This window comes from Petromyzon marinus, unplaced genomic scaffold, assembly GCF_048934315.1.
Source record: "Petromyzon marinus isolate PM22_M1 ecotype Great Lakes invasive population unplaced genomic scaffold, UKy_Petmar_22M1.pri1.0 PM_G_Scaffold_32, whole genome shotgun sequence".
NCBI lineage: Eukaryota > Metazoa > Chordata > Hyperoartia > Petromyzontiformes > Petromyzontidae > Petromyzon > Petromyzon marinus.
This window is the reverse complement of record NW_027422895.1, coordinates 896172-912432: the sequence shown is the minus strand read 5'-3', so window position 1 is coordinate 912432 and position 16261 is coordinate 896172. Positions and strand designations below refer to the sequence as shown.

General features: G+C 44.3%; 1 protein-coding gene across 1 annotated transcript; it reads left to right on the top strand.

The window, feature by feature from the left end:
* Nucleotides 1–2914: 2914 nt before the first annotated feature.
* LOC142915507 (uncharacterized) lies at nt 2915–14274 on the top strand. The gene is made up of 2 exons (XM_076061263.1): nt 2915–2924; nt 11491–14274. Exons 1-2 carry the CDS (start codon nt 2915–2917, stop codon nt 12597–12599), a joined length of 1119 nt encoding a protein of 372 aa, XP_075917378.1. The 3' UTR covers nt 12600–14274.
* Nucleotides 14275–16261: the final 1987 nt, after the last annotated feature.

Sequence of the window (16261 nt, the reverse complement as noted above, 5' to 3'; positions counted from 1 at the left end):
GAAACAAGAACCGAAAGAAAATCCCAGCTTGGACACTTTTAAAGGTATCGAGGTGACATATGAAGAGGTGATGGTGAAGAGGGAAGAGGTGATGGTGAAGAGCGAAAAAGTGAAGGTGAAATGTGAAGAAGTGAAGGTGAAGAGCGAAGAAGTGAAGGTGAAATATGAAGATGAAGATTCAACTCCAAAATGGGACCTTCACATAAATGGAGGCAACGTGAAGCAGGAGGAGAATTCTGACTGTGAGGCAGAGCGAGGCAACTCCCGGCAGTTTGTGGAAGTGGAGGTGTGGGTGGACTTGCTTCTAGACAATACAAAGTCAAATGGAGACCCGGTAGATGTGTAAGCCAGAGACAATGTCGCTCCAATAGATGCACCTTTGTCACAATCCTTTAATGACAAGAATGTGAAGTTGAACACTCAGCTCCTAGGTTCAACCTGCAGAGTAAGAACGGCCAGTCTTTGTGGACCTGTGGGTTGGGTCAATCTCTCACCAGGAGCGAGAGACAATAAGCTCCCAAGCATTCACTATGTTATAATAATTGCTTTTACGCGTTGCTTGCTTAATCGCCTCAGCAACTCAGAGTTTTGTATCTCGTCTGAAGCACTCGAAGAGCATCCCCAAGTAGCAGCTACCCCTGTGTGGCACAAGGTGGTGGCCCTGCACCGGCCTGCATGTGGACAAGAGCCTGTCAGTAGGGGGCGATGATTGATGCGTCATCTCAGTTGTGTAGTTTGTAGGCAATCTTGATTCGAAGCTTTCGTGACTGCAGGAATCCACACTCTTGAGTTCTTTCGGTAAAGTCACCACGTGGGTAGAAACATAACAGATCACGGCGTTTAGATCGCAACACGAACAATCGTCATCAGGTGGGACAACCACAGCAAGAGAAACTGCTGAAGTAGTAGGCGCCTACTCCAGTTTCTTCTTCTTGCTGCTGTGCTTGTCCCACCTGATGACGATTGCTTGTGTTGCCATCGAAACGCCGTGACTTATTATTTGTAGCGTAATGTTTTGAATTTGCTACATTTTGACCCAGACGCCAGCATGCAACGGCCTACTCGTTTTGAATGACGCAACAATAGTACGTTGTACATACACGGTTAAGCAGACGGTGCGTATTTGTAAAATAACTTCTTGTTAATACGATGTAACGTGATGCAGTCAATTTCGCTGCAGTAATTCAATGTTGTTAATATGCCCGTCAATGATTTAGAATGAATACGTGTCTGATTGTGCGCGTGCGTGTCACATTTTGTCTGAGGGTCAAACATTGAATAAGTGATGTTAGGACAAAGTGTGTGTGTGTGTTTGGAAGTAACCTGTACAGATCACTCGGGTGAGACCCGTTCTTGTGATACAGGTCAAAGGGTATTTTTGTGTTTCACGAAGCGTCTGCCTCTGGAGAAACTCATTGTCTTTGAAATAGGGAGCACGCTCGGATCATTCATCAGTTACAAGGCATACCGCTTGAAAGTTACACGTATAGGAGGAGGTACATTCTCTACAACACGAATTGTACTTTTGTCTTACGTGTTGACATAGATTTTGTCTAACTGGGACTAGAAATGCTCCTTGCTGATTCACGTCTGGATGTTCGTACCTATCGGTTGAAGCAAACCCCACTGCTGTTGTTGAGACGCTGGGCACCAATAAGGGTCCAACACATTGACGGCCTTCAGGCCAGGAAAGTCACAACATTTGCACACGAAGGACGCATTCACGCAAGTGCCCCATGCTCCGTTTTTGAAGTTTTAAAATGAAACATCTTTGAATTGTGTTGTGTTTTGAATTAGATGATTTTATTTTTTCATTAAAAGCTTGTATCAATTTACATCTGGAAGACTTCATTGAAAAGGACATTTCGTGTGAATTTTTCTCGTCATTAAGTAGACGGTCTTGCCGGGGGTTCGGTTCGATGCGGACACAAACAGTGTACACACACAGTGTACACACACACAGTGTACACACACACAGTGTACACACACAGTGTATACACACAGTGTACACACAGTGTACACACACTGTACATACAGTGTACACACACAGTGTACACACACAGAGTGTACACACATAGTGTATACACAGTGTACACAATTAGTGTACACACACAGGGTATACACAGTGTACACACACACAGTGTACACAAACAGTGTACACACTGTACACACACAGTGTACACACACACTGTATACACAGTGTACACACAGTGTACACACACAGTGTACATACACAGTGTACACACACACAGTGTACACACAGTGTACACACACACAGTGTACACAGTGTACACACAGTGTACACACACAGTGTATACACACAGGTAGACGCACACAGGTAGACACACACACTGTACACACACACACAGTGTATACACACAGCGACACACAGTGACACACAGTGTACACACACAGTGTACACACACACACAGTGTATACACAATAATGTCCACGTTGTTGTTGCTGAGCTCACACACCCAAGGGAGGGAGCAATGGAAAATTAATCTAAATCAACTTAAACTCCAACTCTGTGACGTCACCACTCTTAAATACCTCATCGGCGTGAAACGCCAGAGTGAGGTGTACCTAGCTAGTGACGTCATGTCACTAAGGTATTCATCCCTCCCCTGTCCACCGCGCTCTTGAGTGTGACGTCATCTCCGTTTGGAGATCATTGGAGATCGTCATCTCCAGTGGCAATCCTTATTTGGGCAAAGCTACGCCCGGTGACTGGTAGCTCATTAACATAATGTGCCCGTTAAAGCTGTCGCGAGTTTATTGCGACGGGTTCAGCGCCCACGCCCCCATCCCTCAACATATGGGCTGGCCTCATTAACATAATTTATTCAGGTAGAGAGCCGCTCGTGGGAGGGAAGTGACGTCATACTACTTCCTGCTGTCACGAGGCAACAGGATGCTGCCGTGTGCGCGCTTGCACTGAAATCCGAGGTGAGAAATTCTCATCGTTGTGGTGGTTGTTGTTGTTGTTTACCAAGGTAGAGCCTCTCTCTCTCTCAGGGATGTCAGTTGAGTAGCAGCGAGCATGGGAATCGATGTCCAGGTTGGAACTTTACAACGCAGGGCCTAGCCACGCGGGGCCTTGCCTCCTGCCCTCGCCTGATTGCATTCACTTTAATTATCTCGCTTAAGTTTACTTTGTCTTCACCCGGCTCGCCACTTTGTAACTTTGTTTTATTGTAAATATTCACGCAGTTTTTATTTTCTTTTGTTACCAGGCCAAGCCCGCTTGAGCTGCTATACCGCTCTTGTTATCAGAAGCGACCTGCCCACAACAACACAAGGTGAGGCTTTGTCAACGTGTGTGAATGTTTTGACTTAAAACTTTGGTGACTGCAGGAATTAATATTCTTGGTTCTTTCGGTGAAGTCACGTAGATAGAAAATTAAATAAAAATAACAATAAAATGAACAAATAATTGTAAATAAAGCAAAAAACTCACGTCGTTTTGATCGCAACACAAGTGCTCTTTATTTAATGTAATTGTATTATCTGTTATTGTTATTTTCTATCTACGTAACTTTACCGAAATCAACAAGAATACGTGTGTCAATGTCTTATCGGTCAAAGATGCTAAACGGAGTGACGCGCAAACTCCAAATATACAGCAGACGTCAGGGTCGGGATCGAACCCACGACTTCCTGTATACCAGGTGAGGTAGTTAACATCTCACCACGGAGAGTGACACGCAAACTCCAGTTAGCCTCGGATATGGTCGTTGATCCTCAATTAATTACTTGGTGGAGTGAGAAAGCATTCATGCCAAGCAGATGAAGGTGGCCAGATTCTAGACACGCCACCGCCTGTTTACCCAGTGACAGCATACAGTTTGTGTTTGCAGTAACGTCTATTAACTCTGTTGAACACGAAGGTTATATCAAAGCAATAGTTTATTTTTGTTTTCCTCTGGAACTCTTTATAAGAATGGAAACTGGAGGTGAACACAGCACACACATTCAGCTGAAGTCGGAACTGTTCATCCCAGCATTTAAGGACATCTGAGCCTGGATTCACACCTCTAAGTTGCGATTGAACATTAATTTCTGCATAACACAAATAGTATTGTTTTCAACATCCTTTGCTATGTCAGCCGAATTGAGCTGTCATAAATATTCCTTTTGTAGTCAGACAGCCGAAATTGTGTGCTTAGAGTTTTGAGTTAACATTCATCTTGAAGATACGAAGGCTTTTGATTTAAAGCTTTCGTGACTGCAGTAATTCATATTCTTAGTTCTTTCGGTAAAGTCACGTTGAAGAGAAACAACAAAATAATAAAATATATATAAAACAATAAAAAAATATCACGACGTTTCGACCATAACTCAAACGGTCGTCTTCAGGTGTGTTGGTTCGCATAAATGTATTTTTAAACGGCGCATTTATTTATTTATAAAAAACGTTAACGCCACGCGCAGCGATTTGGCAGTTTACCCAGGTCTAGTCCATCTATATTCTGAAAAGAGGAGGGGGGAGACGAAAATTTGTATAATGTATGCTGTCTGAAAGCCACTGTAAGTGTGAACAATCAATTAAGAACTGAAATGGTTTATCAAATCTTTCCAATGATTGTTAAGATAGAATCCATCTTCTCGGTTGAAATTGTCTCTGTGCTTGTATATGTGGATAGCCTCATGAACGAATCTCTCATGGAAGCCAGATGGCTTACAAAGAACCTCTGTCTTGGAAAAGTCAATGGCATGTGAGCCTACTGAATTAGAACAATGATCTGCTACGGCCGAGGTGTTGGTCCTACCGTGTTTAAGGTCTGCTTTGTGTTCACGAATGCGGTCCGAGACATGGCGTTTGGTTTCTCCAATGTAACTACTACCACAGAGGCAACTTAGTTTGTAGACACCAGGGTATTGTATGTCCGGAATCACATCTTTTACAGACGGAACCAGATCACGGATTTTATGTAATGTGTTGAAACGGACCTGGATCTTGTGTTTATTCAAGATTTTGGAGATCTTTTTTGTGATCCCCGCAATGTAGGGTAAAGTGATGGTTTTGAAAGGCTCCTCAAGAGGGTTCTTCTTCATGGTTTGAGTGATAGCTTTGCGGATTGTATAGTCGGAGTAACCATTAGCCCTAAGAGCTTGGTGTACGTGCTTGAGTTCACTGCTTATGTGTTCCTGGTCGGATATGCATTGGGCTCTATGATACAGAGTCTTGATGAGAGAATTCTTCTGTGATGGATGGTGGTGGGAATCCGGTTTCAGATAAGCATCCGTATGGGTAGCTTTCCTGTAGACAGAGTGGCTCATTGAACCATCAGGTCTCTTTTTAATTAGGACATCCAAAAAAGGTATCTTGCCATCTATTTCGACTTCCATGGTAAATCTGATGGCTGGGTGTATGGAATTGATGTGGTCGAAGAATTGGTCTAGAGCAGGCCGGCCATGTGGCCAGATGACAAAAGTGTCATCCACGTACCTCTTCCATAAGGTTGGGCGCAGAGTGGCAGTCTGGATGGCGTCAGTCTCAAATTTCTCCATGAAAATGTTAGCTATAACTGGAGAAAGGGGGGAGCCCATTGGGGTGCCCTCAGTTTGTTTGTAGAAAGTTCCATTCCAAGTGAAGTATGTATTGGTTAAACAGTGTCTCACCAGGGGGGGTACCTCAGTGTTTAGTCCTTGATGAACCAAGTCTTCAATGATTGCAAAATTTCGTCTCCCCCCTCCTCTTTTCAGAATATAGATGGACTAGTCCTGGGTAAACTGCCAAATCGCTGCGCGTGGCGCTAACGTTTTTTATAAATAAATAAATGCCCCGTTTAAAAATAAATGTATGCGAACCAACACACCTGAAGACGACCGTTTGAGTTATGGTCGAAATGTCGTGAGAATTTTTTTATTGTTTTATATATATTTTATTATTTTGTTGTTTCTCTTCAACGTGACTTTACCGAAAAAACTAAGAATATGATATGAAGGCTCTCAGGCATATTTATGACATTTTCCCTCTCATTGTGTGCCATAACAGCCCGTGGAGAGAAACCCTTCAGGTGCACTCTGTGCGTGAAGGCGTTTGCACGTTCATCAAATCTGATGAATTTGAGAAACTTTTCATTACATCATGAATATATTAATAAGTATAGACGTGTAAGTCTCGTGTGCATTCCTCTGTGCCTGACGTGTAGATGGTATGGATATTCTTTTTTTCTGTCTGCAGCTGACGCTTCCTCTGCAGAATTGGTCTGATGGAGCAAAGGCACTCAGCGCAGCTCGGTACGACAAGTCAACAATGCGACCAGCGTGCATACAGCACGGACCGGACTGGAAATCTGACACGGCACCAGAGGAGTCACACAGGAGAGAAACCCTTCAAATGTACTGTGTGTAACAAGGCATTTGCATGGCCATCAGTTCTTCAGACCCACCAGAGAACACACACGGGAGAGAAACCCTTCAAGTGCAGTGTGTGCGTGAAGGCATTTGCACGTTCATCTGCTCTTGTAAAACACCAGAGAACACACACAGGAGAGAAACCCTTCAAGTGTACTCTGTGCGGGAAGTCGTTTGCAGATTCATCAAATCTTCAAGTACACCAGAGAACACAAAAGCATCACAAGGAGCGGAGTCGGAGTCTGAAATCAGCTTGTGAAAGTCAAAGTGCCGCAATGAGCCCATCCCTCATGAAACAAGAACCAGAATAAAATACCAGCTTGGACACTTTTAAAGGTATAAAGGTGAAATGTGAAGAGGTGATGGTGAAATGTGAAGAAGTGATGGTGAAGAGTGAAGAAGTGATGGTGAAGAGTGAAGAAGTGATGGTGAAGAGCGAAGAAGTGATGGTGAAATGTGAAGATGAAGATTCAACTCCAAAATGGGACCTTCACATCATGAAGCAGGAGAAGAATTCTGACTGTGAGTCAGAGTGAGGCAACTACGAGCAGTTTGTGGAAGTGGAGGTGTGGGTGGACTTGCTCCTAGACAATACAAAGTCAAGTGGAGACCCGGTAGATGTGTAAGCCAGAGACGATGTTGCTCCAATAGATGCACCTTTGTCACAGGCCTTTAATGACAAGAATGTGAAGTTGAACACTTTGTGGGCCCGTGGGTTGGGGAGATCTCTAACCAGGAGCAAGAGCCAATAAGCCCCCAAGCATTCACTATGTTATAATAATTGCTTTTACATGGTGCTTGCTTAACCGCCTCAGCAACTCGGAGTTTTGTATCTCGTCTGAAACACTCGAAGAGCATCCCCAAGTAGCAGCTGCCCCTGTGTGGCACAAGGTGGTGGCCCTGCACCGGCCTGCATGTGGACAAGAGCCTGTCAGTAGGGGGCGATGATTGATGCGTAATCTCAGTTGTGTAGTTTGTAGGCAATCTTGATTCGAAGCTTTTGTGACTGCAGGAATCCACACTCTTGAGTTATTTCGGTAAAGTCACCACGTGGGTAGAAACATAACAGATCACGGCGTTTAGATCACAACACACACCATCGTCATCAGGTGGGACAACCACAGCAAGAGAAACTGCTGAAGTAGTAGGCGCCTACTCCTGCAGTTTGTTCTTATTGCTGCTGTGCTTGTCCCACCTAATGCCGATTGCTTGTGTTGCCATCGAAGCGCCCTCATCTATTATTTGTAGCGTAATGTTTTGAATTTGCTACATTTTGACCCAGATGCTAGCATGCAACGGCCTACTCGTTTTGAATGACGCAACAATCGTACGTTGTACATACACTGTTAAGCAGACGGTGCGTATTTGTAAAATAACTTCTTGTTAATACGATGTAACGTGATGCAGTCAATTTCGCTGCAGAAATTCAATTTTGTTAATATGCCCGTCAATGATTTAGAATGAATACTTGTCTGATTGTGCGCGTGCATGTAACATTTTGTCTGAGGGTCAAACATTGAATAAGTGATGTTAGGACAAAGTGTGTGTGTGTGTTTTCGAAGTAAACTGTACAGAGAACTCGGGTGAGACCCGTTGTTCTTGTGATACAGGTCAAAGGGTACTTTTGTGTTTCACGAAGCGTCTGCCTCTGGAGCAACTCATCGTCTTTGAAATAGGGAGCACGCTCGGATCATTCATCAGTTACAAGGCATACCACTTAAAAGTTACACGTATAGGAGGAGGTACATTCTCTACAACACGAATTGTAGTTTTGTCTTACGTGTTGACGTAGATTTTGTCTAAGACTATAAATGCTCCTTGCTGATTGACGTCTGGATGTTCGTTACCTATCTGTTGAAGCAAACCCCACTGCTGTTGTTGAGACGCTGTGCACCATTTAATGGTCCAACACATTGACGGCCTTCAGGCCAGGAAAGTCACAACATTTGCACACGAAGGACGCATTCACGCAAGCACCCCATGCTCCGTTTTGAAGTTTTAAAATGAAACATCTTTGAATTGTGTTGTGTTTTGAATTAGATGATTTAATTTCTTCATTAAAAGCTTGTATCAATTTACATCTGGAAGACTTCATTGAAAAGGACATTTCGTGTGAATTTTCTCTCGTCATTAAGTAGATGGCCTTGCCCGGGGTTCGGTTCAATGCGGACACACACTGTGTACACACACAGTGTACACACATACACAGTGTACACACACAGTGTACACATACACAGTGTATACACACACTGTGTACACACACAGTTTATACACAGTGTACACACACACAGTGTACACAGTTTACACACACACAGTGTACACACACAGTGTACACACAGTGTATACACAGTGTGCACACAGTGTACACACACACACAGTGTACACACAGTGTACACACACAGTGTACACACAATGTACACACAGTTTATACACACAGTGTACACACAATGTACACACTGTACACAGACAGTGCACACACACAGTGTATACACACAGTGTACACACAGTGTACACACTGTACACACATACAGTGTACACACAGTGTACACACAGGGTACACAGTGTACACACACACAGTGTACACACAGTGGCAGTGACACACACAGTGTACACACACAGTGTACGCACACACACAGTGACACAACAGCAAACGCCATTCGCCACTAAGTGGCGGTGACGTCACCACGACGTTTGTGCCAGGCACAGTGACACACACACAGTGACACACACAGTGTACACACACAGTGTATACACACAGTGTACACACACAGTGTAGACACACAGTGTATACACAATAATGTCCACGTTATTGCTGAGCTCACACACCCAAGGGCGGGAGCAATGGAAAATGAATCTAAATCAACTTAGACTTCAACTCTGTGACGTCACCACTCTGCAGTACCTCATCGGCGTGAAACGCCAGGGGGAGGTGTACCTCGCTAGTGACGTCATGTCACCAAAGTATGCACCCCTCCCTCGTCCACCGCGCTCTTGAGCGTGACATCACCTCCGCTTGTGTCATTGCCGATATCGTTCCAGTGGCAATCCTTATTAGGGCAAAGCAACGCCCAGTGACTGGTGGCTCATTAACATAATGTAGCCGTCAAAGCCGTCGCGAGCTTATTGCGACGGGTTCAGCGTCCACGCCCCCATCTCTCAACATATTGGCCGGCTTCATTAACATAATTTATTCAGTTAGAGAGCCGCTCGTGGGAGGGAGTTGACGTCATACTACTTCCTGCTGTTGCGAGGTAACAGGAAGCTGCCGTGTGCGCGCTTGCACTGAAATCCGACGTGAGAAATTCTCATCGTGGTGGTGGTTGTTGTTGTTGTTTACCAAGGTAGAGCCTCTCTCTCTTGTAGGGATGTCAGTTGAGTAGCAGCGAGCATGGGAATCGATGTCCAGGTTGGAACTTTACAACGCGGGGCCTAGCCACGCGGGCCTTGCCTCCTGCCCTCGCCTGATTGCATTCACTTTAATTATCTCGCTTAAGTTTAATTTGTCTTCACCCGGCTCGCCACTTTGTAACTTTGTTTTATTGTAAATATTCACGCAGTTTTTATTTTCTTTTGTTTTCACCAGGCCAAGCCCGCTTGAGCTGCTATACCGCTCTTGTTATCAGAAGCGACCTGCCCACAACAACACAAGGTGAGGCTTTGTCAACGTGTGTGAATGTTTTGAATTAAAACTTTGGTGACTGCAGGAATTAATATTATTGCTTCTTTCGGTAAAGTCACGTAGATAGAAAATAAAATAATAAAAATTAATGAAAAATAAAAAAATTAAAATAAAGCAAAAAACCCACGACGTTTCGATCGCAACACAAGTGGTCTTTATCTTATTAAATTGAATCTGTTATTTTTATTTTCTATCTACGTGACTTTACTGAAAGAACCAACAATACGTGCGTCAATGTATCTATCGGTCAAAGACGCTAAGCGCGTGCCGCTGTTGACTCTGAATGTGTGGAGGGGAACACCTTCACCACGGGGAGAGAGAGAGACAGAGACACGGATAGCCTCGGCTATGTTGATTGATCCTCGATTCATTACTTGGTGGAGTGAGGAAGAATTAATGCTGAGCAGATGAAGGTGGCCAGGCATGGTTCTGGTCACACCACCACCTGTTTACTCATGGCAGTGTGTGACAGTGTCAAGTTTGTGTTTGCAGTAAAGTCTATTAACTCTGTTGAACACGGAGGTTATATCAAAACAATAGTTTATTTTTGTTTTCCTCAGGAACTCTTTATAAGAATGGAAACAGGATGTGAACACAGCACACACATTCAGCTGAAGTCGGAACTGTTCATCCCAGCATTCAAGGACATCTGAGTTGTGATTGAACATTAATTCATGCATTTCAGCATAACACAAATAGTATTGTTTTCAACACCCTTTGCTATGTCAGCTGAATTTAGCTCTTAGAAATATTCCTTTTGTAGCCAGACAGCCGAAATTGTGTGCTTAGAGTTTTGGGTTATCATTCATTTTGAAGATACGAGGGCTTCCAGGCATGTTTATAACCATTTGCCCTCTCATTGTGTGCCATCACAGCCCGTGTGATAAATTTGGGACACTTTTTCACTACATCATGAATATATGAATAAGTATAGACGTGTAAGTCACATGTGACTATATGTGCATTCCTCTGTGCATCGATACTGACGTGTCGATGGTGTGGATATTATTTTTTTCTGTCTGCAGCTGACGCTGGTCTGATGGAGCAAAGGCCGTCGGCACAGCTCGGTACGACAAGTCAACAATGCGACCAGCGTGCATACAGCACGGATCGGACTGGAAATTTGACACAGCACCAGAGAACTCGCACGGGAGAGAAACCCTTCAAGTGCACAGTGTGTGGGAAGGCATTTGCATGGCCATCAGTTCTTGAGATACACCAGAGAACTCACACGGGAGAGAAACCCTGCAAGTGCAGTGTGTGTAACAAGGCATTTTCACAGTCATCTGCTCTTAAAAAACACCAGAGAACACACACGGGAGAGAAACCCTTCAAGTGCAGTGTGTGTGGGAAGGCATTTCCAGATTCATCTAATCTTCAAAGACACCAGAGAACACACACGGGAGAGAAACCCTTCAAGTGCAGTGTGTGTGGGAAGACATTTTCAGATTCATCTACTCTTAAAAAACACCAGAGAACACACACGGGAGAGAAACCCTTCAGGTGCAGTGTGTGTCGGAAGACATTTTCAGGTTCATTTGCTCTTAAAACACACCAGAGAACACACACGGGAGAGAAACCCTTCAAGTGCAGTGTTTGTGGGAAGGCATTTTCACGGTCATCTGCTCTTAAAAAACACCAGAGAACACACACGGGAGAGAAACCCTTCAAGTGCAGTGTGTATGGGGAGGCATTTGCACAGTCATCTGTTGTTAAAAAACATCAGAGAACACACACTGGAGAGAAACCCTTTAAGTGCACTGTGTGTGGGAAGGCATTTGCCTGGCCATCAGTTCTTCAGACCCACCAGAGAACACACACGGGAGTGAAACCCTTCAGGTGCACCTTGTGCGGGAAGGCGTTTGTACATGTGTCACATCTTCAAAGACACCAGAGAACACACACGGGAGAGAAACCCTTCAGGTGCATTCTGTGCGGGATGGCATTTGCACAGTCACCACATCTTAAAGTACACCAGAGAACACACACGGGAGAGAAACCCTTCAAGTGCAGTGTGTGTGGGAAGGCGTTTGCACATTCATCTGCTCTTGTAGTACACCAGAGAACACACACGGGAGAGAAACCCTTCAAGTGCACTGTGTGTAGGCAGATGTTTGCAAATTCATCAAATTTTCAAGTACACCAGAGAACACAGAAGCATCAGAAGATCCACAAGGAGTGGAGTCTGAAATCAGCTTGTGAAAGTCAAAGTGCCGCCTTGAGCCCATCCCTCATGAAACACGAACCAGAAGAAAATCCCAGTTTGGACACTTTTAAAGTTATCGAGGTGAAATATGAAGAGGTGATGGTGAAATATGAAGAGGTGAAGGTGAAATGTGAAGATGTGATGGTGAAGAGTGAAGAAGTGAAGGTGAAATGTGAAGATGAAGATTCAACTCCAAAATGGGACCTTCACATCGATGGAGGCAACGTGAAGCAGGAGGAGATTTCTGACTGTGAGGCAGAGCGAGGCAACTCCCAACAGTTTGTGGAAGTGGAGGTGTGGGTGGACTTCCTAGACAATACAAAGTCAAGTGGAGACCCGGTAGATGTGTAAGCCAGAGACGATGTCGCTACAATATATGCATCTTTGTCACAGGCCTTTAATGACAAGAATGTGAAGTTGAACACTCAATTCCTAGGTTCAACCTGCAGAGTAAGAGCGAGCGGCCAGTCTTTGTGGACCTGTGGGTTGGGGAGATCTTTAACCAGGAGCGAGAGCCAAGAAGCTCCCAAGCATTCACTAAATAATTGCATTTACACGGTGCTTGCTTAATAACCTTTGCAACTCCGAGTTTTGTATCGTATCTCATCTGAAACACTCGAAGAGCATCCCCAAGTAGCAGCTGCCCCTGTGTGGCACAGGGTGGTGGCCCTGCACCGGCCTGCATTTATTATTTTTTTCCGCCTGAGGACGGCCGCTTGTGTTACGATCGAAATGTCGTGATCTATTATTTTTTTTTCTGCCTACGTGACATTACTGAAAGAACCAAAGAGTATGTGAACAAGAGGCTGTCAGTAGGGGGCGATGATCGATGTTTCATCTCAGTTGTGTAATTTGTCGCTAATGTTTAGAATTCGCCAGCATGCAATGGCCTACTCGTTTTGAATGACACAATAGTATGTTTTACATCCACTGTTAAGCAGACGGTGCATATTTTTTCAAATAGCTTTTTAATCAGATGTTATCTGATGTAGTAGATTTCACTGCAGTAATTACATTTTCTTAAAATTCCAGTCAATAATTTAGAATGAACATTTATTTTGGTTCTTTCGTTAAAGTCACGTAGAATGAGATTATAATAATAAAATCAAATAACACAATAAAATTCTCACGACGTTTCGGCCACAACACAAGTGGCTTTCAGGTGAAAGGAACAGACCTGTCGGGACGACAGAGCTTCAATGAACGCTGTTAAGATTCGTAGCGTCTTTTAAGCTGGTTTAGAGAGGTGAGGCACCTTGACAAAGGGGTTTACATATAAAACAAGAGAATTTAGCATTGAAATAGCTGAGTGATTAGCTTGTGACTGGTCATAGAAATAGACTGGTCATAGAAATTGCTTTATTGTTTTATTTTATTAATTTATTATTTTATTCTCATTCTACGTGACTTAAGATGAATCCTTGCAGTCACGAAAGCTTTAAATCGAAATTTAGAATGAACACTTGTCTGATTTTGTGTGTACGTGCATCACTTTTTTTTTATAAGGGTCAAACATTGAATTAGTGATGTTAGGACAAAGTGTGTGTGTGTTTTGGAAGCAACCTGTACAGATAACTCAGGTGAGACCCGATGTTCTTGTGATACAGGTCAAAGGGTATTTTTGTGTTTCAGGAAGCATCTGGAGCAACTCATTGTCTTTGACATAGGAAGCACACTCGGATAATTCATCAGTTACAAGGCATACCACCTTAAAGTTACACGCAGAGGAGATACATTCTCTACAACACGAATTATAATTTTGTCTTACGTGTTGACGTAGATTTGTCGAACTTGAACTAGAAATGCTCCTTGCTGATTCACGTCTGGATGTTCACAACCATGGCTTGAAGCAAGCCCCACTACTGTTGAGACATTGTCCACCAAAACTGGTCCACAGTTGGCTTGCACTGAATCAATGCTGCAGTAATTATGGACTCGCACGAAGGCCGTGGGATTTATATTTTGTGTTCAACATTCCTTTGTTTCGTGGAGAGACCGATTAAATTAAAGACGTCTTGTCTGCTGATCTTGTTCATATCTGTGTACATCGATATCCCACATTGCTTGCACGTACACACCACACGCAATTAAATCAATAAAAATAAGAACGACTTCCGGGGATTGCGAAGATCGAGGAATCTCTTTCAATGGAGCGCGCTCAGTGTGTTCGATTCAACATCTCTCTGTCTCTGTCCGTCTGTGTCATCTGTTTGCCTCTGTGTTTCTCTCTGCCTGTCTCTCTGTCGTCTCTGTGTTCCTCTTGTCTGTGTCTATCTGCCTGTCTTGTCTGTGTGTGTGTCTCTCTATCAGCGTCTATCCAACCGTATTCAACGACTGTCAGTAGCAACACGCGCCCGGTCAACTTGCATGGCCCGTGACTCAAACTTGCTCAAAGGAGTGTTTATCTGTAATTTATTTCGCACCATACCTAGCCAACCGTGTTAATCCATGGGTCTCTGTGTGAGTCTCTGTGTGTGTGTCTGTGTGTGAGTCTCTGTGTGTGTATCTGTGTGAGTCTCTGTGTGTGTATCTGTGTGTGTATCTGTGTGAGTCTCTGTGTGAGTCTCTGTGTGTATCTGTGTGAGTCTCTGTGTGTGTGTATCTGTGTGAGTCTCTGTGTGTGTATCTGGAACTTATTTCGCACCGTACGTAACCGAACCTGCCCAGGAGGAGCGGCTGGTATCTGTGGAGCTGTGGGCCGGGTAAATCTGTGAGCAGGAGCGAGAGACAAGATCCCAAGCATTCACTACGTTATAAACAACATATTTGCACTCATAAGTCGCTTGCCTAATTGCCTCAGCAACTCGGTGTTTCGTATCGAACCTCATCTCAAACAATCGAAGGGCGCCCCTAGTGGCAGCTGCCCCTGTGTGGCACAAGGTGGCCCTGCACCGGCCTGCACGTGGACATGAGTCTGTCGGTAGGGGGCGATCATTGACGCGTCATCTCCCTGTGGAGTTTCTGGCTGTTTGGAATTAACCACAATTTTGACCGTGCCACCAACATGCAATGACCTGTGCGTTGTGAGTGACACAATACTCTGTTTTACATCCGCCGTGAAGCAGAACAGCGCATATTGTGGTGAATGTTACTGGGGTAGCCAGGTGTGCCTGTCGGATTTGAACTTTGAACCTCTGCAACAAAGAGAGAATGCGCTACCATATTCCTGGTTCTTTCGGTAAAGTCACGTAGATAGAAAACAAAAAATAATCAATAAAAGATTAAAAAATTTAATACAAATAAATAAAAATAATACATTTAAAAAAAATAATTGATGATAAGATGCCATGGGTCGACTTTGCCCTCCACTACACACACACAGTGTGTACTGTACACACACACTGTGTACACACACACTGTACACAATAATGTCCACGTTGTTGCTGAGTTCACGCACCCAAGGGAGGGGCCAATGGAAAATGAATCTAAATCAACCGTGCTCTTGAGCGTTATTTTAATTTCTGCAGGGTCACTGCCTATATCGTTCCAGTGGCAATCCTTATTTGGGCAAAGCTACGCCCAGTGACTGGTGGCTCATTAACATAATGTGTCCGTTAAAGCCGTCGCGAGTTTATTGCGACGGGTTCAGCGCCCACGCCCCCATCCCTCCACATATGGGCTGGCCTCATTAACATAATTTATTCAGTTACAGAGCCGCTCGTGGGAGGGAAGTGACGTCATACTACTTCCTGCTGTCGCGAGGCAACAGGAAGCTGCCGTGTGCGCGCTTGCACTGAAATCCGAGGTGAGAAATTCTCATCGTGGTGGTGGTTGTTGTGGTGGTGGTTGTTGTTGTTGTTTACCAAGGTAGAGCCTCGCTCGCTCTCTCGTAGGGATGTCAGTTGAGTAGCAGCGAGCATGGGAATCGATGTCCAGGTTGGAACTTTACAACGCGGGGCCTAGCCACGCGGGGCCTTGCCTCCTGCCCTCGCCTGATTGCGTTTACTTTAATTATCTCGCTTAAGTTTAATTTGTCTTCACCCGGCTCGCCACTTTGTAACTTTGTTTTATTG